Source organism: Spermophilus citellus, assembly GCF_964194105.1.
Source record: "Spermophilus citellus genome assembly, chromosome: 7".
NCBI classification, from domain to species: Eukaryota; Metazoa; Chordata; class Mammalia; order Rodentia; family Sciuridae; genus Spermophilus; species Spermophilus citellus.
In genome coordinates this window covers 74,509,742-74,531,840 of record NC_138188.1, presented here as the reverse complement: position 1 = coordinate 74,531,840, position 22,099 = coordinate 74,509,742, and the positions used below count along the sequence as shown (strand labels likewise).

At 37.3% G+C, this 22,099-nt stretch overlaps 1 protein-coding gene across 1 annotated transcript in view; it reads left to right on the top strand.

The window, feature by feature from the left end:
• The window catches only part of GNB4 (G protein subunit beta 4), a 44,312-nt gene that overhangs the window by 8,462 nt on the left and 13,751 nt on the right, over positions 1-22,099 (top strand). Inside the window, exons 2-6 of the mRNA XM_081301249.1 lie at positions 8,108-8,206; positions 15,223-15,261; positions 15,938-16,044; positions 18,839-18,902; positions 20,351-20,513. Coding sequence (XP_081157375.1) covers positions 8,150-8,206; positions 15,223-15,261; positions 15,938-16,044; positions 18,839-18,902; positions 20,351-20,513 — 430 coding nt within the window. The 5' untranslated portion in view covers positions 8,108-8,149. The remainder of the gene's footprint in view (positions 1-8,107; positions 8,207-15,222; positions 15,262-15,937; positions 16,045-18,838; positions 18,903-20,350; positions 20,514-22,099) is intronic.

The window sequence follows — 22,099 nt, the reverse complement described above, 5'->3', positions numbered from 1 at the left end:
GCACTTATTTTTGCTTGTCTCGTATGGATTCGAATGGCTGTTGACCAACACAGCAGTGTAATTGTACAGATGCATAATGCCTTGCTTTAGTAAAAGTTCTGTGGACTTTTAAGATGTGGAGTGAGAAGGCCATTTGAATTATACAGCTGTATTTTTTTTCCATTTTATTTAACAAATTGGCTTGGATACAATGGTTCATTGGTATCTTTCGATATGTGTAACTGGTACAGCTGAACTTCGAAAAGATAACTGATATGCTGCTTTCTTTTCACCTTAACAATGCTTTCACTATATGACAGTTATTTAAAATGTGTTAAATGGAGCAAATATCCATGTTGAAAAGGAAATCAAGAAGTTACAGTAACTAAAAATAAGAGCACTGGGTTTATCAAATAATTTCTGTTAAATTATGAGATTAAGATTGCTTGTGCAATTTCATTCCATTTCAAGGATAAATTGTGATTAACAGCTGCAATTTGACCTTGAGCAAAATCACCACTGGTGAGATTCTTTGACTATTAAACTGCATTCTCTTTTTTCTTTCTTTTTTTTTTTTCTTAAGGAAGGTAGGACTGGCTCATTTATACCTTGCATTCCTTTTATCTTTCCTTCCTCCCAGGAGGGAAGTTTCTTAATTAGCTGGCTGAAGATAGAGCCCAGGGAAACACAAATAAATATTTAAGAAATGAACGGATTGAAGTACCCACAAAGCCACAGAAAAGGAATGGTTAAGCACAAGGAGAGCGAGGGAGCTGTGGGATTGTAACAACCCTAGGAATAAAGTTGAAATAAGAAACAAAGGTCCTCAGTCAGATCCAGCAAATCCAGTGAGATGCCCTTTCAAAAGACGAAGCCCAGCAGAGCCGTCTTGAGCCTGGGTTTCAGTCGTGTGCTTCAAACCCCAACTCTACCTCTGATGTTAAGCAAGTTATTGAACTTGTCTGAACCTCAGTTTCTTTTTTTCTTTCCTTTCATTTTATTTCATTCTATTTAATTCATTGTTAGCAGTGGAGTTCATGTGCAAAAGTTGGGTTCATTATAACGAGACTCATCTTGTCAGGCATGGTGGCATGTGCCTGTAGTTCATCCATATACGACTCACTTTTATATATTTATGTTTGCTTACTTAATAATACATGGACAACTATCAAGAAAGTCCTCAGCTCAAGAATTAAAAAAATAGCAATCACCTGTGTGTTCCTTCCTCATATGATATGATCATTCTTTTGCTTAAAAAAAAAAAGTTGTATTACATATTTACACATCCTAAATAATGTTATTTAGTTTTAGTGGTTTTGAGTTTTGTAAAAGAGATATTTATGCTGGAACTTTTTCTCCTCAACATTATTTTTAGGATTCAGCTGTGCTGTTTCTTACTGTAGTTCATTTGTTTTCATCACTTTATAATAATTTGCTGTGAAGATGCTACAATTATCCATTTTGACAGTGGCCATTGGTGTTCCAGTTTGTTATTATTTTAAGTAGTGTGGTATGAATAGTTATACCCTGCTCTTGCATGCATGCACTAGAGTATCTTTTAAGACCTAGTTATCCAGGAGGGGAATTAAATCATCAGTGAAAGACATAAGTATCATCACCTTTGATAGATATTGCCACATTGCTTTACAAAGAGTTGCCCCATGAGAATGAGAGTTGTCATTTTTCTATAACCTTGCTAATTCCCAGTTAAGTTAAAAAACATTTGGTTAATCTAACAGGTATGGGGGGGCTGGGTTTGTGGCTCAGTGGTAGAGCACTTGCCTGGCATGTGTGAGACACTGGGTTCTATCCTCAGCACCCCATAAAAATAGATAAATAAAATAAAAATATGTGTTCATCTACAACTAAAAAATATTTTAAAAAATCTTAACAGGTGTGGAACTGTATCCTGTATTTTAATTTGCATTTCCCTCATTTTTGAGGTTGAGTTATTCCATTTATATATTGGCCTCTGGAGTTTTTCCTGCTATGATTGGCCAGTTCCTGTATGTGCATATTTTCCTATAGGAATGTTAGTTGTTTGTATTGGTAGTTTGAAGGAACTGCTTTTAAGATTCTGCACGCTAATCCTTTATTTGAATTTTAGTTTATAACTATCTTTTCCCAGTCCAAGGCTTGGTTTTTGTTTTTTGTCCTTTTTTTGGGGTGGGGTGGGGGGTGTCTTGCTTTTTTCTTTCTTATTTTAGGGGTAGAGAAAATACACTGTACTTATCTAGCTCTTATTATTAACATTTCTTCCTCTCCCCAGTTTTCTTATATTTAGGGATGATTTTTAAAATCAAATATGTGGCTAAATAAATAAATAATCAACTGTGGCAGATGTGTTGTATGTGGGGTGGGCAGGATGCAGCTGATCATTGAGCTGTTAGTAAACCATTAGGGAGATTCTGTTTCCATATGTTGGAAGATTTAAAAAAAAAAAAAAAGTATGTTTGATTGTTGGGGCCCATGCATACCAGATCTAAATCCTTAGGAGACATCCTCCTCAATTTTCTGTTACATACACACACCAGTGTCAGTGGAAAACTTTAATTTCTATCTGTAATTGCTTCCTTGTCATTAATTCAGGGAAAGTCTGGTTGGTTAGAGATTATTTTTGGCTTTTGCCTTTCTCAGATTAGGATCTTGATTACTTTAAGCTTTAAATAAGAAAGACTCTGAGCTGGTTTATGCTGCAGCTAGTCTGCCTGGTTGGGACCCAGTGGAGGACTTCTTCAGTAGTGGGTCACCATTTGTCTTGCCAATTCTGCCCCCAACCTGTTTCCATATTTCCCTTTTCTCCATATAGAGTTAACACAGTTTTAGAAAAAATTTTGCCACTTCTCTGATTTCCACTTTTTATTAAACTGTGGATATACAAGAGCTGTGGATGGGCAAGTAATAGATGTCTTTGTTTTCTGTTGGTCAAAATAAATGCTCTTAGGGGACTTGATCTCTCAAAATTTGAGCATGCTTTAGGTGCACAGTTTGAGGGAGCTACTTACTAAATTATACCTGATGCAGAAATATTATTCCCAGGAATTCTAAGCTTATAGTTACATGCATACACATCAATACACAGCTTACCCTTAACCTTGAATCCTCACCTTCAGAACATAATTTCCTAGAACTTAACCATCTTAGCTTTCACCTAGAGCACCTTATAGCCTCATTTTACCCTAGATAGCCTCTAGGCTTGTCTATGAGTTTACGTTAGAATTGCACTTTATTGTTACTGTAAAGAATCTGACAATTGTTGGACAAGAAGAAAAAATTAACCTAGGAAATCTGTGCAGTATGTTCTCTATCCTGATTTTCTTAAAGAATGAAAAGTTAGTTCCTCTATTTAGCAGCAGAAAGGGAAGAACAGGGGAAAGGCAGCTTTGACATTATCCAAAGAAAGTTCACAGTTGTCTGGCACTAACATCGCAAGGATTCTGGTTTTGTGGCTTAGAAACATTTCTCAGACAGCCTCTTGCCTTATAGCTGCCCACTCCCTTTCCATCATGCCTGTTTAATCAGCCCAGGTCTACTAGACATGAACAAGGCTTGAGAATTCAGAATTCCACATGAGGAAATGGGGTCATGGATAGGCAGCTCTCTTTAGAAGTATTTAATTAAGAGAAGGATTGTAGGTGATGGTGAGATGTATGGTCAAGAAAAAAATATTTTTTATAAAGAAAGGGAAAAGGTTTATTTTAGCTCACAGTTTTGGAGGTTCCAGCTCATGAAAATTAGTCCCATAACCTTGTGCCTCTGGCAAGGTGCATACCATGGTTTGACTGTAGGGCAGAGCAAACCACTCACCTTATCAGCCAGGAGGCAAAAAGAGGAGAAAGTGACCTGGGGTCCCCTACTCCCTTCAAGGCCCTCGATGACCTAAGAGCCTCCCGTAAGGCCCCACCTCTTAAAGGTTTTACCACCTCCCAAGAATATCACACTAGGGTTTGAGCCTTTAACACCTAGACCCTTGGGGAACACTCATCCAAACTGTAGCATTCCAGCCCTGGCCTCCAGTGGCTCTTGTCCATCTTATAATGCAAAATGCATTCAGTCCATGCCCATGAGTCCTCAGAGTCTTAACTGTTCCAGCATTGGTCAAATGTTTAAGTACAAAGTCTTCTTCAAGACTCCAGACAAACTCAAATGTGAGACCCATAAAAATAAAAAAGAAAGTCACATACTACCAAGACACAATGGTAAGATAAATGCAAGGTAAATGTTCTTATTTCAAAAGCTTGGAATAGGAAAATAGTAAGGAAGGATCAGTCTGAATCAAGACCAGAACACAGTAGGGTAAACATTAAATCCTGAGGCTCCATCCAGGTCACACTGTGGCAAGACGTGGGCTGCCAGGACTTGGGAAGCCCCATTCTTTCAGCCTTGCTGGAGGCAGTGCACATGTCCACTCTCTTGGGCTGACTCTGTGTGCTGCCCATAGCTTTCCTTGACAATTGTTGCCTGTTGCTGACATCTTCACCTTCCCTGGGTCTCCATTGCAGTTTTACTTCACTCCCACATTTCCATTCCACTCCACAGCACACTGCTCAGCTACTCAGGCTTTCCATTTAAAATCTTGGTGGAAGCTTCCAAGACTCCATAACTCTTACATTCTGCAGGCTTGCAAAGCCAGCATCATATGGATGGTACCAACCAGCACGAGCTGTCCCTGGATCCACTTGAACCACAACTGCCATAGTCTCTGACTGCCTTCTCCTCCCCACCACACTCTTTTTAAAGGGAGAGACTTGGGCATGTTTAACTGCTGATGGTAAGAATCCAGTTGAAAGTCAGAGGCTCCTTGCAGATAACTTACTGAATGAAACGATAAAGCTGTAGTCCCCCTCTGTGGGAGACCAACCTTGCACTTGACTGAGTCACACTCCCTGGCTGGTGCTGAGGTGCTCAGTCACAGAAATGTGGCAGAGCTTTCCCCACCCTTCTTGGGTTGGAGGATCGGTGTCTCTTGCTTGGGTGTGTCTTGCTACAGCCCCATGGGTGGAGCTATGCTCACCTGTTCCTTTGTAATATAACCCCTTGCCCTGTTTAGGATAGAATCTTCCATGGAAGTGCCTAGTGTGTGTCCCTTTCTCTTACTGTGGCCTTGGGTGTGGCCTACCCAGATGTCAGTCAACCTGCTGACAGTGGACATCATGAAGATAGGCTCAGCCCCCTGAAACCTGACCCCTTGCCTCATTTGAATACCTTCTCCTCGATAAAAGGGGTCAGCGTATGCTCTAGCTCTCTCTTTTCCTGCAGACCCTTAAGATCAGAGGAGCCTTCACAGCGACTCCAAAGAAAAAGATATTTGTGTCTCTTGTGTGATTATTTTGCACAGCCCAATTAGCCCAATTTAACTGGAGTGGCCCCAGAGCCTTTTAGTTGCTAACCGAAACCCAGCACCCCACTAGATAGATTACACTGTTAACAACTGAACTCACTGACCAAGCTGAGAGAGTCACTAGCAGTGGCATAAAGAAAACAGGAAGTTCATTCTGATGTACTGTAGTATGAAGAAGTCCAGGGCTGGGCTTGTGGCTCAGTGATAGAGCACGCGCCTTGCATGTGTGAGGCACTGGGTTCGATCCTCAGCACCACATAAAAATAAAGTTATTATGTCCATCCACAACTAAAAAATTATTTAAAAAAGAAGTCCATAGATCACCTAATTCTTGCCATATATATGTATGTATAGTCTATACATACAATATATTCTAACCTGAATATATTCTATCCTGTCAATCTAACTTCCAGTTTACAGGTAGTGTAGAGGGTAAGTAAACAAACAGTAGCATCAAGAAGTAAATAGAAAGTGGGACATTCTAAGGACAAGTAACTTAGTCTCTAGTGAATCAATAAATATCACAGGGGGAAAAAAAAAAGCAAGAGGTGGCTATTTCTAGATGGAGAGCCTTAAGAGACATGACAAAATGTATCATGTAGTCCTTAATTGGATCCTGATTCCAACAAACAAGATGTAAAAACACAATGGGGGAAATCTCTTCCTAAAATGGTAATATTCTTGCCTTTTGATTCTGTGATTTATTCTAATTCCTTAGAATGAGTTTTCCTTTATTTCTTAAGCTATTTAAGGTTCGCTTATTTACTGGAAAACCAAGTGTCATAAGTGCTGGGTGTATAGCAAAGAGTAAAGCAAACCAAAACCCTACCCCAAGGAGCTTGCTTTCTATAAGGGGGAAACAAATCCACAAATAGGTAAATACATGCTCAGTTGTGTTGACGGGGTAGGTGACCTAGAAAGGGAGAAGGTTGGGTATGTGCGTGTGCTATCAGCAGAGGCTCCTCTGAGAGGGTAACATCTGAGCAGACACAAGAAAGCAAGCGATGAAACTGTCACAGGCAAGAGTGGTCCAGGCCAAGGGAAGGGGGACTGAAAGACACTGAGGCTGGAGTCCGCTTAGTGTATTCAGAGAACAGCAAGAAAGCTTTTGAGCAACTGGAGGAGAAAAGGGAGGGGCAAAGGAAGAGTAGGTGTGTGCAGGGTGTGGGTATGTATGAGAGACAGGTACAGGGCTCTTTTTTTTTTTTTTTGAATTTTTTAATATTTATTATTTTTTAGTTCTCGGCGGACACAACATCTTTGTTGGTATGTGGTGCTGAGGATCGAACCCGGGCCGCACGCATGCCAGGCGAGCGCGCTACCGCTTGAGCCACATCCCCAGCCCCAGGTACAGGGCTCTTTAGGTCAAGATACAGAGTTGGCTTTACTCTGTGTGAAGCAGAAAACCATTGCAGAATTTAAAGCCTAAGAGTGACTTGTATTTTAAGAGTGATATTTAGTGGTATTTTAGTAATAATTGACTTGCTCTGCCTAGATTAGACTGAGAGTGATCCTGTCAGTAGGAAGGAGACCAGGTGAGAGATAATGAGGGCTTGCATCAAGATAGAGGAAGTAATCAGAATCAGTCGGATCCTAAATAATATTGTAAGGAATAATTGACTTGATTTGCTGATGGATTAGAGGGGGAGGGTGGGAGAGAAGCAGAAATTAAGGATGACTCTCAGATTTTTATCTTTAATAGTTGGAAGAATGGAGTTGCTGTTTACTGAAATGAGGAGGACTTGCAGGTGGAGTGGATTCAGTTTTGAAGCTTTGAATTTGAGGTGCATATATGGAGGCCAGTTGGAGATGTTGAGTGCTGCCCTGTGAACTGCTGTAAAGTATTTCTCACTAGACTCCTGTCCTGCATCGTTTCTGTATAATTTAGTTTGTCTGTGTATGCGGGGCAGGTTTCCCATTGAACCCAGGGGTGCTCTACCACTGAGCTATATCCCTAGCCATTTTCTTTCCTTTCCTTTTCATTTCATTTCTTTTCTTTTCTTTCTTTCTTTCTTTCTTTCTTTTCTTTTTTTTTTTTTTTTTTGAGACAGGATCTCACTAAGTTGCCCAGGCTGGCCTCAAACTTGTGATCTTCAGCCTCCCAAATCACTGGGCACTACCATAACCAGTTTATAATTCATTTATAAATACTACAACTCGAGGATTCTTCAGATCACTCTTAGCCTAACATGAGTGACAGAAAGACCAACGGTCCAAAACAAGATTTTTTCCCCCCTAGACGGCAAGGGATTGCTGTCTGGGATATGTATGGTATGGGGGACTATAGGTGCATCCGGAGAAGTTGGGGCAAGGATAGGATTTCGAAAGAAAAAAGGTCAAAGTCCACAGACGATGTTTTGAAACAAAGCCCTTTGGCTCTCATAGCTTGTTGCAGGAGCTGGTATTAGCCCATGGCGGAGGCAGCTGTGAGGCAAGTGTCTGCATGCAGGCTTATCCAGAACACTGTGGTTTCCAGGAATTCCTTGGGTGATTCCTTCATAGGCACATGTCTGGGGGCTCCTCCTTCATGGCCTCGGGCTCTGTTTTGTCAGGGTTTGACATAAGTGGCTGTTTTGGTGCTGACAACTTTCACATCACATTCCTCCATAAAACCCTTCGGTAAATGACCCAGATCCATACTTACTAAGCAACTGTCAATTTTAGTAATAATCGACCAGAGTTTCAGAAGGGCTAAAAACAATTATATGTTAGAGTCTTAAAAGTAAATTTGAAGATGGACAACTAAGTGTCAACCTGTCTCTCTCTCTCTCTTCTCTCTCTCAACAGTTACTTTTACTTGGTAATTACTGAGGTAAACAGATTCAAAGGATGAGTGAACTGGAACAATTGAGGCAGGAAGCAGAACAACTGCGGAATCAGATCCAGGTAAGAAGTTCATTTTGAAATTTTAATGCTTTTCCCCACAACCCCACCACTCTGGCCAATTTCAGTGCTAAGGATTGAACCCAGAGCCCTATGCATGCTAACAAGCACTCTGCCACTGAGCTACATCCTCAGCCCCAGCTTTTACACTTTTTTTTCAGTATCAGCAATGTATAAAATTCCTGAGTATGTCAGTTTACATACATTAAGTAATTTGTAAGGCCAAAAATGGTCAATTTTGTTTAATCTTGCTTCTAATGAATGCTCTGAAAATGATTCCTGATAAGTGCCTATGCCCACAAGTGGTTTCCATGCCCCTAAGAGGTTAATAGTAGGTATGTCTGTAAGCTCAGCTGGAAGATAAACAATTCTCTTCTTACTCATACACCTGGAATCTAGATTTTTGGTGCAATACAGTGAGGCAGACATTACACTGTGATAAAGTAGGAAATGTGAATCTCTAAGACATTAAATCACAGAAATGTTAAAAATTACAAAAGGCAGGATCAAGGGCAGATCTGACCTCTTTTAGTCTTGGAAATCAGCTCAAGACAATAAAAAGGATAAGGAACAAATACAAGCTCTGGCCTTAGCAAAATTAAAATACTCTTAGAACTTCAAGCCATAAAAGGATGGAGAAGGTTTGCCAAATGCAGCAGCCTGTGGGACAGTTCCGACAGAGGTGATCGTAGCTGTAAATCTCATACAGAGTAGGAAGCACTCTCCAAGGGACAGCCCAACAATCCCTTCTTTGGAACAATGAAACAGACGCTTGGTTGGACTTTGTTGGCACTGAGGAATATCAAGAAGGCAGAGTTAAAAATGAAAGAATGTAGGTATGCCTCCTAGAGAGCTGGATAGAGGAGAGACTGAATTGTGAGTAGCCTGGCAGCTGCCTGCTTCTTTTCACAGGGAAAAGTAAAAGCTAAAACAGCTTGCAAATATAGATGAAGAACTTCAGCACAAAGTGGGAGAATCTCTGGTAGCTTGGAATATAGCTGTGACTTTTCCCAATCTGTATCTTTGGTAATAGCTATTTCAAAATAACTTACCTAATTTAAAACTGAAGAATAAAGCTGTATGAAGATATTACGAGAGAGAGAGAGAGAGAGAGAGAGAGAGAGAGAGAGAGAGAGAAAGAGAAAAGGAAGAGGAAAATCAAGGGAAGGGTAAAGAACACTCACCATACTGGGCTGGTGGTGTATGCTTGAAATCCCATCGACTGAGGAGCCTGAGGCAGGAGGAACTCAAGTTCAAGGTTAACCTCAGCAATTTAGCAATTGCCTAAGCAACTAAAGGAGACACCGTCTCAAAATAAAAAATAAAAAAGGCTGGGGATGTGGCTCCTCCAGGTTCAATCCCTAGTATCAAAACAAAACAATAACAACAACAAAAAACACTCATCAGGGCTGGGATTGTGGCTCGGCGGTAAAGTACTTGCCTAGGACATGTGAGGCCCTGGGTTTGATCCTCAGCACCACATAAAAATTTAATAAATAAAGATATGTGTCCAACTACAACTAAAAATAAATATTAAAAAAAACACTCATCATAAAGAGTTGATCTGAGTGAAGTCATAACCAGACTTATTACCAGGAATTCAAGGAAACTAACAATTTAGTTGTGAGCAAGAACTCTGAGTTGATACCTTATGTCTGTACAGAGCTGTCAGAACAAAGGAGGGATTTATTTTGCTTGAGATGCTCATAGAAGACTTCACAAACAAGTCTCTGAATTAGATATTACAGTTGAGTATCTGTTCTCTGAAATGCTTGAGACAAGGAATATTTTGGATTTCAGATCTTTTTGGATTTTGGTATATTTATATATGCATAATGAGATATCTTGGAGATGGGACCCAAGTCTGAACCCAAAATTCATTTATGTTTCATATATACCTTACACACATAGACTGAAGGTAATTTTATATATTTTTAGCATATCTGTGTTTTGACTGGAACTTGTCACATGAGGCCACGTGTAGAATTTTCCACTTGTGGCATGGTGATGGTGCCCAAGTGTTGGATTTTTCAGTCTAGGGGTGCTACACCTATACTGCCAACCACCAGAATGAATTCTCTGACATCCTGACTGTATGTCATGTACTCCAGATGTTAAGAGGAACAATGATGATTGGCCAGACATGATCACATGCCCACCTCCTATCATCCTGATAGCGCTGTCCTGTGAAAAGTTGGTATTGATTCATTTTATAGTTGAGGAAACCGAGGCTCATTGAGATTAAAAAATTTGGCAAGGTTGAGGAGACCGAGGCTCAGTGAGATCAAATAACTTGCCAAGGAAACCTAACCCGTAAGTACCGGATTCATCTCTCAGACATCATGTTTGGACTGTAAGGCCCGTGCTCCGACACCAAGGATGTACTGCCTCCTGGCCATATTTAACACCTTTCCCTGAAACCTGTGCTCTAGTCAATCTAGCCTGGTTGCCATTTTTGTATCGTTTGAACATGTGTTGCTCTCTCCTATTTCGTTGTCTTTCATCAAATTGTTTCATTTGCCTGGAGTTCTACTACCTCTGCTCCAATTTTTCTCTCTCGAATCCTATCCATCGAATCCTGTTCCTCCTCTAAAAGCCTTATGAGAGTCCTGTGCTTGGATTCATTCTCTTTCTCTTATTGGTGTCATGGTGAAACAACGTGTATGGATTACATTTTTATCATGTGTCGCCGCAGGCAGGTCTCTAACATTTTTGACACTCAGTGTTTTTGCTGTGAAGCAAGAATACCAACGCCCACCCTATAGGTTTGTGCTGAGGATTAAATAACACATACAGGACTTATGCTAATGCTGATGAGGGGCAGCTCCTCACTCGTATAGTAGGCCTCTGTGATGACAGGGCTGATGTTAATCTGCTCTGTATTTTAGTCCTTTGTTTGCATTTACCCCTTCTGCTTTTAGTTACATTGAAAATTCTGTTTTAATCATTTCCATATCTGACCAGAATTCCAGGCACAATGTCATGGACACAGGTTCACTGACTCCTCTCCTCCCATGATCTCAAGTATGTGTATATAAAATACCAGGCACTTTTTCCTCAGTTTAATCATGTCACACTATAGTTAAACACCCTCCCTCCCTCCTTTTTTCCTTCTCTTTCCCCCTTCCTTCCAGAAATAAAATCTGTGTGTTTACCTAACTATGTTGGAAATACATGACATAATAGAAATGCATGCTATTTGGCCTAACATATGACTAAATTTAAACTCAAAAAATGACAAATAAAGAAAACATAGATTTTGTTTTCTTTTGTAATTGAGTTATAGTAATAAATATGTCACCTATCTTGCTTCTTTTTGGGGTGGTACTACAGACTGAACCCATGGCCTAACATGTGCTAGGCAGTACTTCAGCACTGAACTCTACATCCAACCTTTTAAAATTTTATTTTGAGGCAAGATCTTGCTGAGTTGCCAGGCTGAACTCAAACTTGCAATCATCCTGCCTCAGTCTCCCAAGTAATTGGGATTCCAGAGGTACACCACCACATCTGCCACATTCCTTTTTTTTTTTTTTCTGGCACAAAGATATTAATATCAGATCTTTTATTTTTTGTTGTTGTGCTGAACAGCATGGAATTCTTTTATATTTAGTTTCATAATGGATAGTAGTGTTCATAAGAATAAATTCTTGATGTGAGTAGATTATTTGAATTATGAAAATTTGCCCCTAATTGCTGCTAAAATGTCAGTAAAATTTTTGCATTCCAACATGGTGTTTTAAATTTTGGTACTGATTTTTCCTGCAGTTTAATGATTTTCATTTTCAGCCCTTAAATTGTATTATTAATACTAATGTTAATTCTATGAGGGCAAAAAATTGTTATTTGTCCATTGCTGTGCGTACGGTGACTACAGCGGTACCTGGCATGACACGCACATCTCAGTCTTTTACCAGATGACTGAATCAAGAAAGAAAGCCTGAACAATGATAGGTCATTTTCATAAAACCTGAACTCATAGAACCTTTTTTTCAGAATTTTAGACTTCAACTGCACCATTTCTGGAACATGGCTCAGGTCATCACTGTCATTTCCAGACATTCTTTTCATTGCAGAAAATTGTGCTAAATTATTCCTTGCCAAATGAGATCTCTAAACCCACAATTTGGCTAAGAATGAGAGAATCAAATCACATTTTTGTACAGCTAATTGTGAAACACTCTTACATAGAAATAGTCTATTTACCAGAAGGTTGAAAAAGCAGCCAAAATTTTCATATCTTCCATCTAGTCTGTGCTGCAAAGACTTTGTTGGGTTTTATTCTGTAAAAATCTTCTCTTTGCCTAGGAGTATACAAAGCACTGTAGGCAAATAATAATAATGATAAAATAAAGAGGATACTACACTAACCTTTGTGGAGGGGGAGATTATCTTAAATCTAGCATGTATATCAATTCCCTAAATTTGTTATTAACTGACAAACTTGGTTTAAAATGTCTTGCTGGGGTTGGGGTATAGCTTACTAGTTGAGTACATGCTTAGCATGTGCAAGGTCCTGGATTTAATCCTCAGCACCTAAATAAATAAAGTGTTTTAATGTTTTTTAAAATATATTTATTGCTCCCTTATTTTGTTATGTTGATTTCTGTTTCATCATCTTCCCTCTGTTTGTATAAAAATTTAAGGTTTCACTGAAAGAATACCTTATAATAATGAAGACATAAACACCTGCTTACACGGAAGGAATTTGTTATAAAAATATGGATGTCACTCAGTGTAAATTGTTGCTATTACATTAAAAAATCATTTTACTGTGTCTGGAGATATAGCTCAGTGGTAGAGCATATGCTTAGCAAATGCAAGGGCCTGGGCTAGATCCCCAACTCAAAATTTCTGAGATATATTTTTGCATATTGGATCTAAAATATTTTCTTCCTAGTAGCAACAAATAACAGTTGCCTGTATAAATAAATGTTACTTTCTGCTAAAGCCTTAATAATAAATATAACTCTGAATACTGTGAGCTTATTAAATCAACTTAATAATTTTATATCAGGATACAGTTTTGCAAGTCTTTAAATCATAAAATAAAAATATGTTTGAGTGGGCACTGTGGGATTACATTACCTGTAATCATAGCATCTTGGGAGGCTGAGGCAGGAGAAGACCGAATTCAAGGCCAGCCTCAGCAAAAGTGAGGCACTAAGCAACTCAGTGAGACCCTGTCTCTAAATAAAATACAAAATAGGGCAGGGGATGTGGCTCAGTGGTCAAGTACCCCTAAATTCAATCCCTGGTAAATAAAGAAGTTTGTACAATGGTTTACAATTTGAAAGTCCATAAACAAATCCATATATTTATGGTCCACTGATTTTTAACAAACCCATTCAATAGGGAAAAAATAGTCTTTTCAATAAATGGAACTGGAACATTTGGATATCCACATGTAGAGGAAAGAATTTGGACCCCCTATCTCACACCATATATAAATAATAACTCAAAATGATACCTAAATGTAACATTCAAAAGTGCAAAATTCTTGGCAGTAAACATAGTTGTAAATTTTCCTGACTTTGGATTACGCAAATTAAATATGACACCAAAAGAAAAAGATAAACTGGACTTCATCAAAATTAGAAACTTGTGTGCTAAAGGACACAATCAAGAAAATGAAAGGACAGTTGAAAGAATGGAAGACAATATTTATCAATTATTCCTCTGATAAGGGTTTAGTATTCAATATATATATAAAGAACTACTACAACTGAACAGTAGAATGACAACCCAGTTGAAATACTGGCAGAGACCTGGAATAGACATTATTCCAATAGTAAGTACGAGAGAGGTACTCAACATCATTGATCAACAAAGCAAAACCATAATGAGATACCTCTTCACATCTAATAAGATGGCTATAATTTAAAAAATAAATGATAATAAATGTTGGTGAGGATATGAAGAAATTGAGAAATCAACCTCCTACACTGTTGATGGGAATGTAATATAACTTCTGTGAATAATAGTTTGACAGAGGGCTGGGGTTGTGGCTCAGCGGTAGAGCGCTCGCCTAGCACGTGCAAGGCCCTGGGTTCAATCCTCAGCACCACATAAAAATAAACAAACAAAAATAAAGGTAGTGTGTCCAACTACAACTAAAAAATAAATATTAAAAAAATAGTTTGACAGAGTTCCTATATTACTCACCATTTTCACTCTTATTTAATACCCCAAAGAATTAAAAACATAACTATACACAAAAACTTGTACATGAATGCTCATAGCATCATTTTTTGTAATAGCCAAAAAGTGGGGGGAAAAACCCATATCAGTTTTGATTAAAGGATAAACAAAATGTGGAATATCCATATAATGGAATATTAGCCATAAAAGGGAATGAGGTACTGATTAATGCTATAACATAGCTGAACCTTGAAAACATTATACTAAATAAAAGAAGCCAGATATTTAAAAAGGCCACATATGAAATGTCTTAGATGAGGTAAGAAGAAGATTAGTAATCACAGAGAAATTATGGAAAAAGGGAAATAGGATGGATGGGATTCCTTTTGGGAGGTGATAGAAATGTTCTAGAATTAGATACGGGTGATGGTTGTACAGCATTGTAAATATACTAAAAATTACTGAATCATATATCTTAAGATGGTTAAAATGGTTAATTTTAGGTTATGTAAATTTTATTTTAAAACATGATTTTTTCCTTGGTATCAGGGATTGAACTCAGGGGCACTTAACCACTGAGCCACATCCCTATCCGTTTTTAAAATTTCATTTAGAGACAGGGTCTTGTTAAGTTGTTTAGGACCTTGATAAATTGCTGAGGCTGGCTTTGAATCACAATCCTCCTGCCTCAGCCTCCCAAGCTGCTGGGACCACAGGTGGGTGCCTCTATGCCCAGCTCAAAATCATTTTAAATAAAGATCATATGTATGGTAAAAAAAATTTACTTGCAAATCTATGTTTTCAATAAAGTGTTAAGAAGATCTAGAGGATTCTACATCTAAATGGATTATAATCATGTTTTTGTTTGTTTGTTTCAGGATGCCAGGAAAGCATGTAATGATGCAACACTTGTTCAGGTAAAGTTTCCCCCCCCCAATTTGTTTTAGTGATTCATATGAAGTAACTTGACACTGATACAGATGACTTGGAGATTATCCTCATGAGTGTTTAATTGCAAATTTTCTTAATTGATACATAATAATTATACATATTTACAGGTACAATGTGATGATGTGATGCAGGTACACAATATGTAGTGGTCAAATCTGGATAATGAGCATTTCCCTTCTCTTCAACAGTTATATCTTTGTATTGGGAAGCTTCAAGCCCTCTCTTCTAGTTTTTTTTATAAAATATATAATAGGTAGGCTGTTATATTCTGTACTTCATTGTAGAACATAAGAACCTATTTGTCTTGTATAACTGTATTGTTGTACCCATTAAGCAATCCCCCAGTCCCCACTTCCCTTCCTAGACTCTAGGGTGGCTGATTTTTTATTAAAGTTTAGAGGTTTATCTGTTCTTTTTAGTTAAGAGTCTTGCCTATAAGGACACATAGGGTTATTTTAAATTAACCATAGTTTTTTATGAACAGCATTTTGATCCCATAATGATTTTGCAGAATTATTTATATTGAATGAAAATTACTATAAATTTTATATCTGCTTTTTATCATCTACTAATTGAATATTTCAGGTTTATCTCCTGAACTATATCTAAAGTAAAGAATAACATTTTTATTGTTTTCTGAAGATCACATCAAATATGGACTCCGTGGGTCGAATACAAATGCGAACAAGACGTACGCTGAGAGGCCACCTAGCTAAAATCTATGCTATGCATTGGGGATATGATTCAAGGTTTGTGCCTCTCACTTTCAATCTGTCATCCAAATTGTTTTCCTTAAGAATCATCATTTGCATTTTCTTTGTTTAAAAACAAACTATATTTATGAAGTGTTTACAGAATATGCATCCAATACGAACACTTTCTTTTCTTTTTTTTTTTTTTTTTTTGGTACTTCGGATTGAACCCAGGGGTGCTTAACCACTAAGCCACATCCCAGGCCCCTTTTCACATTTTATTTAGAGACAGGGTCTTGCTAAGTTGCTGAGGCTGGCTTTGAACTTGAGATCCTTCTGCCTCAGCCTCCCGAGCCACTGGGATTACAGGCATGCACACCGCACCCAGCCCCTGAACACTTTATTTTCACTAAGAATATTCAAACTTTTCTTTTGGTGCAAGGATCAAACCCAGGGGCTCTTGAATCCTCTACCATTGAGCTATATCTGCATCCTGAAAGTTTAAAAACTTTTAATCGAGAAAGCCAGTTTACTTCTCAAAAAGACCTTTATCATATGAGCTGGGAAGACTATTTCAAAGAGGGTTTCTTTTTTTGCAGTAGGGTATTATACTTTGTTTTTTAAATATGCCCCAAGCAGTTTTATTATATATTAACCCTTTCAGTTAATAAGCAAATATATATTGAACACTGTGTGCAAATTAATAGATATTGCTACAATTTCTTACTACCTCAGTTCACAGAGGATCGAATTACATGAAACAAGGATATTTTTATTCACTACATCTTTTTTACTCCCCCAACTCAACATATAAATGCATATGTTCAAATTAAATCTGAGCATCAGCAGGTGCACACACACACACACACACATCTGGACACACCTGTGGCTTACAGGATATATGGTTGGTTACCACTGTTCACTGTGTTCCTAGGGTTTCAGTTCAGCCTCCACTTTATCCAGCACATCTGGCAGTAGTAAATCTGCCTGCTGCCTCAGAGACCACCTTGTTTCTTTGATTTAGTTCATCTTACTGTGTAATGTCAGAAAATATTGTTTAATTAAAGTTGCACATGTATTCTCTGCTTCCAAGAGACACTAAAATTGTAAGCAGAGAAAGCCTCCCTCACTTGTTTCTCTTGGATATAAATGGGATACAGAGAAGTAATATACCCTGTGTGCCTCTTAGGAGGGGATAGATAAGATTATATAATTGACATAGAGCTAAGGCAAATACTGTATTCTTTTTCTTAACAAAAAAATTTAGGGTAAAAATAATTTGCCTTGTTGATAGAGCAGAATTTTAACCTGAAATCCTGTTAATTGAAACAACACTAGTCATCCTTTCTTTCTCAAAAGCAAACAAGTCCCCCAGGAACCTGCCTCACATTGTCTTCCTACCCATTCTGAAACTGATGATGCCAATTGATTTTTGAAGAATTTTCCATGGGTTCCTATTCTCCACTATCAGATCTTCCCTTTTGTAACAACAAAATTAATATTTACAACATTAAGAACCTGATGATAGCCAGGCACAATGGCACATGCCTGTAATCACAGCGGCTCAGGAGGCTGAGGCAGGAGGATTTTGAGTTCAAAGCCAGCCTCAGCAAAAGCAAGGCACAAAGCAACTCAGGGAGACCCTGTCTCTAAATAAAACACAAAATAGGGCTGGAGATGTGGCTCAATGGTTGAGTTCAATCCCTGGTAACCACCACCCGCCCCCCCACCCCGCCCCTAGAAAAAAGAGAAATGATGTTATTTTCCTAAGGGGAAGGGAACTCAGATGAGCTGCTGGGGATTAGGCTTAGCAAGGTAATTTTTTTTAATCTTCTAAATTTTATATCATGGTGAAAAATATAATTCCAGAACAAAATTAAAAATTCAATGACTAATAAGTACTTAGTCAAGAGTTTATACCCCATAGTGGGGTATAAACAAATAATAGCAAATAATGTTTTCTGTAGTTAAACCTGGTCTACTTTTCTTAGCTTATGTTTCCTATTTTTCACAAACTCTACAAAATTGGAAGACCCAGTCCTGAAACATTCACTGTATTTTTCCACCTGTTGTCATTGATCATACTTCAGCCCTACCCTTAGAATACACAGTTTTCTCTATCTTTAGTTGTTAATTCCATTTTTAAAGATGCATTATCTCTCTCTCTTCTTTTTTTTTTTTTTTTTTTGGTGGTGGTGCTGGGGATTGAACCCAGGGCCTTGTGCATGTGAGGAAAGTACTCTACCAACTGAATTTTAATTAATTCAAGTATCAGTTATTCATTCCTCTTTTACTTTCCTGTAGGATGTACTTTATACCACTCTTGTGACAGTTTTCATTCCCTTGACTTATTATAAATATACACAAACGTCTTTTCTCCTCCAGATGGTAGAGAACTCAAGGATGGAGATAGGGCCACATTTGTACCTGTGACACTGCAGTGCACTCACAGATCCCTGTTGGTGTGTTTAGATTGAATGAAGTGTGCCTTTAATTCTGTATATACTCTACTGCCATTCAATTTAATTGGTAATACTAAACGAGACAGCCAGTCAGCTAATGTCTACCAAAACCTTGAATAATGACTGATAAATCCAATCACTTGAAATGATGTTGAATCATAGCCACAGACATTCTCAGTCAAATTGCTAAATTTTATGATGTGTGTTCAAAATTTTTGACATGTAGCATAAATGTTTTAAAAGTTGGAAGAACATTTCTTGGTATCAGGTTTTTATTGGACAAATTTGTTACTTTCTTTTCTGAACTGTCCTACATTAATGCAATGCATAACTAATTTAAACTCTTTTTTCCTCTAAGTATCAAATTATTTTTGTGTTTGTTCCTCTAGGCTACTAGTAAGTGCTTCCCAAGATGGAAAATTAATTATTTGGGATAGCTATACAACAAATAAGGTAGAATTTCTTAATCCTTCTTCTAAGTAATCTTATGTTTGTTTTGCTGTCCACCAATTCTTTCTTTTATTCTTTCTTCAAACTTTATTTGCCTTCTGAGATTAACATTTTATTTATTTTAATCTAGATCCTCTCTTTAGGCTTAGTGTTTGCTTTTAATGTTTAGTCCTTTTTTTTTTTTTATTTCCAAGGACAAACTACAGGAATATTGTTCAGAGTGTTTGGCTTGAATTTCCTAATTTATATTGAAATTTTAGAAATTTTTTTACATAAATTATTTTTTTAAAATCTCATATTCTAATGTGAAAGACTCAGAGATTTTTATTTCTAGTATGGGTAAGCTAGATGGCTAGTATAAAGCTTTTCCTTGGCCCAATCTAGGCATTGATTTCTGGTTCTGAACTAATTGGAAGATATAGTAGATTAGAGGCAAATTACAACTTGTTTAGGTCTCTTGGTGGTCAAATACAGGATTCTCTTAATATATCCACTGGAAGGAATCCCATTATATTTATAAAAATCCCAGTAATTATTTAGTGAAATAATAACTTCTTTTTTTTTTTTTTTTTTTTTTTTTGGTGCTGTTGATCAAACCCAGTGTTTGATCAATAGCACCAAAAGTGTTGATCAACACTTGCACATGTTGGGCATGTACTCCATCAGAGCTATACCCCAAGCTGCTTGAGATTTTAAAGCTAGCTAAGATAACTATATAACAGTTTTTCTGTATTAATGGGCATTAAGCATGTCTCTTTCAACTCCATTTTTTTAAAAACTGCACTTCAAAAACATTATTTTAGGTTAAGGAAGAGCATAGTAGTAGGCATGGGATGTGTTCATTCCCCATACAGAGCATTTAGCTTTGTTTTTCCAGACACCTTCAGTTTTTCCATGTGACCTGCAGAAGTTTGGAGTCAAAGTCACCAGACAGGTGTGACTAGATCTGCGGACAACTATTACCATTGTTTGAGTGAGATCTCAGAATCTGTGCCTATTAATGCAGGGATGCTAGTGTCATCTCTTTGTGAAAGAACCTCTTTAACGAACTGATACTTGTTAATTACCTTCCTTTTTATTGTCCGGTGTTATGGAGGAGATTCTTCTTTTGCGTGCCACTTAATGTTTCAGATGGGTATTTTAGCATTGGAACACCCTGATGTCCATGCTTGTACTAAAAGAAATTTCTAAAAACAATACTTCTTAACTCCGAGTGATTTAATAATGCAGAAATAATAGTAAAAGGCATTTGTATGTGGATTGGTATTTTAAATTTGATAATTTTGAAAGATAAATACTTTTTCAAGTTGTCATATTTTTATTTGGCTTATTTTTCTTATATGTATTTAATTTTAATAATATTTACTTCATTGTAAGTAGATTTTAAAAATAAATGGCTGTGTTTGTAATCTTTCCATAGTGATAGTTTGTGGGTCCTATTTGTTTCATAGATGCATGCTATTCCTTTGAGATCCTCTTGGGTGATGACCTGTGCTTATGCCCCATCTGGTAATTATGTTGCTTGTGGAGGTCTGGACAACATCTGCTCTATATATAACTTAAAAACCAGAGAGGGAAACGTGAGAGTGAGCCGAGAGTTGCCAGGTCACACAGGTGAGCATCACTAAACACTCTTCTCTCCTGTCCCACCTTGCTTCTTCCCTAGACTTCACTGACCCAAGATACATGACAAATTGGGCTCAACTGACTAAAGGATGAGTATTAACGGGGAAAGAATAGAAATTACTCTGAAATAGGGAAATGATAACTTTTAAAAATCATGCATGCAATGACCTTAATTTTTTTTTTCATCTTTGTAAAGATTTCTCTCTTTGGATTGTTTTTAACATTAAAAAAAGCTTTCAAATAACATCAATTCATAAACAACAGAAGGGGTATGACAAATAAAACAAGGTTTGCAATTTTTAGCTTTACTTCTATACATTCATATGTTACCAGGTGGAGAAAGACTTTGCAAAACTACTTGGTCAAACCAAAAGTCCTCCTGACAACACTTAAAACAATAGACTAGATAGAAGCAAACAAATCTAGTACACTCACACTGTCTGCAACAAAAGTCATGTAATGAAGTAAGCCAAGCATGGAGAAGAATAATATAGAAGGAACAATTAAAAGGTTCCACTGATAAAAAAAATGAAAAGGTAGATTAAGGATTAAATTAGTACAAAACTTCCAGTTTCACTTCAAGTAGATATTTTTGTGATTTCATTTTTAAACTGTTCAGAGAAAATTTTATTCTCATGGACATTTTACTTACCTTTTAATCTTACTATAAACTAATTTCCCTTGTAATATATGTAAGTCCAAACTTCTTCACAGTAGGGCATTGTAATTAAAATATTAAAAAGCTTAAGAAATGACAAAAACTTACAACACCTATACATAAAACAAGAAAACATCAATGACCTTAATTTTATTTTAATATTATTTGGGTACTAGAGATTGAACCCAGGACCTCATGCATGCTAACCACATGCTTTTCCAAGGAACTGTACTACTTCCAGCTCCCCACAATTTTATTTTTTCTTTTGAAAATAGCAGTTATTCCTGTAAAAAATGATAAGTTTACTATAAAAATTTAAACAATCATGAAAAATATAAAATAAAAAGACAATGCAATTATATATCTTTTCTGCTACCATGTAACAAGTATGGGATTCATGGCATCTTTACTCAGTTATATAATCAAAAGTATGTATGATAATACATGAAAGGAGCATTTTGCACTGTGTGATATTGGCTTGCCTTATTTGCCAGTGTGCACCTCACAGTTCTGTAGTGTAGTACTTGGTTAGTGGTGTTAATTAGGAATTTATTGCCACTCCTTTGATTTCTACCCATCTGATTTTTTGTCATTACAAAAATTATTTATTGTGTTTTTACAAAAGTCTCTAGCACAGTATTTCCCTGCCATTTCCATACTATGAAGTACTGAGAGACGCTGGGCATTCATATGCTACATCTTTCATAAAACCTCCATGGATGTTCTCACTTCTCTCTGCATTTTTAAGGTTTCCTCCCAGGTTCTTAACAGCTTGGATTGTAATTAGGTGTGTAAGGGAGCATCTTCTTTCCTGGGTAACTGTCTTAGATGTTGTCGTCAGCTTTGTAACCTTCAGAGTGCCCAATGTCATTGAGGTACTGAGTGCCTCAGTAGAACTTATTGATACAAGTTAGTT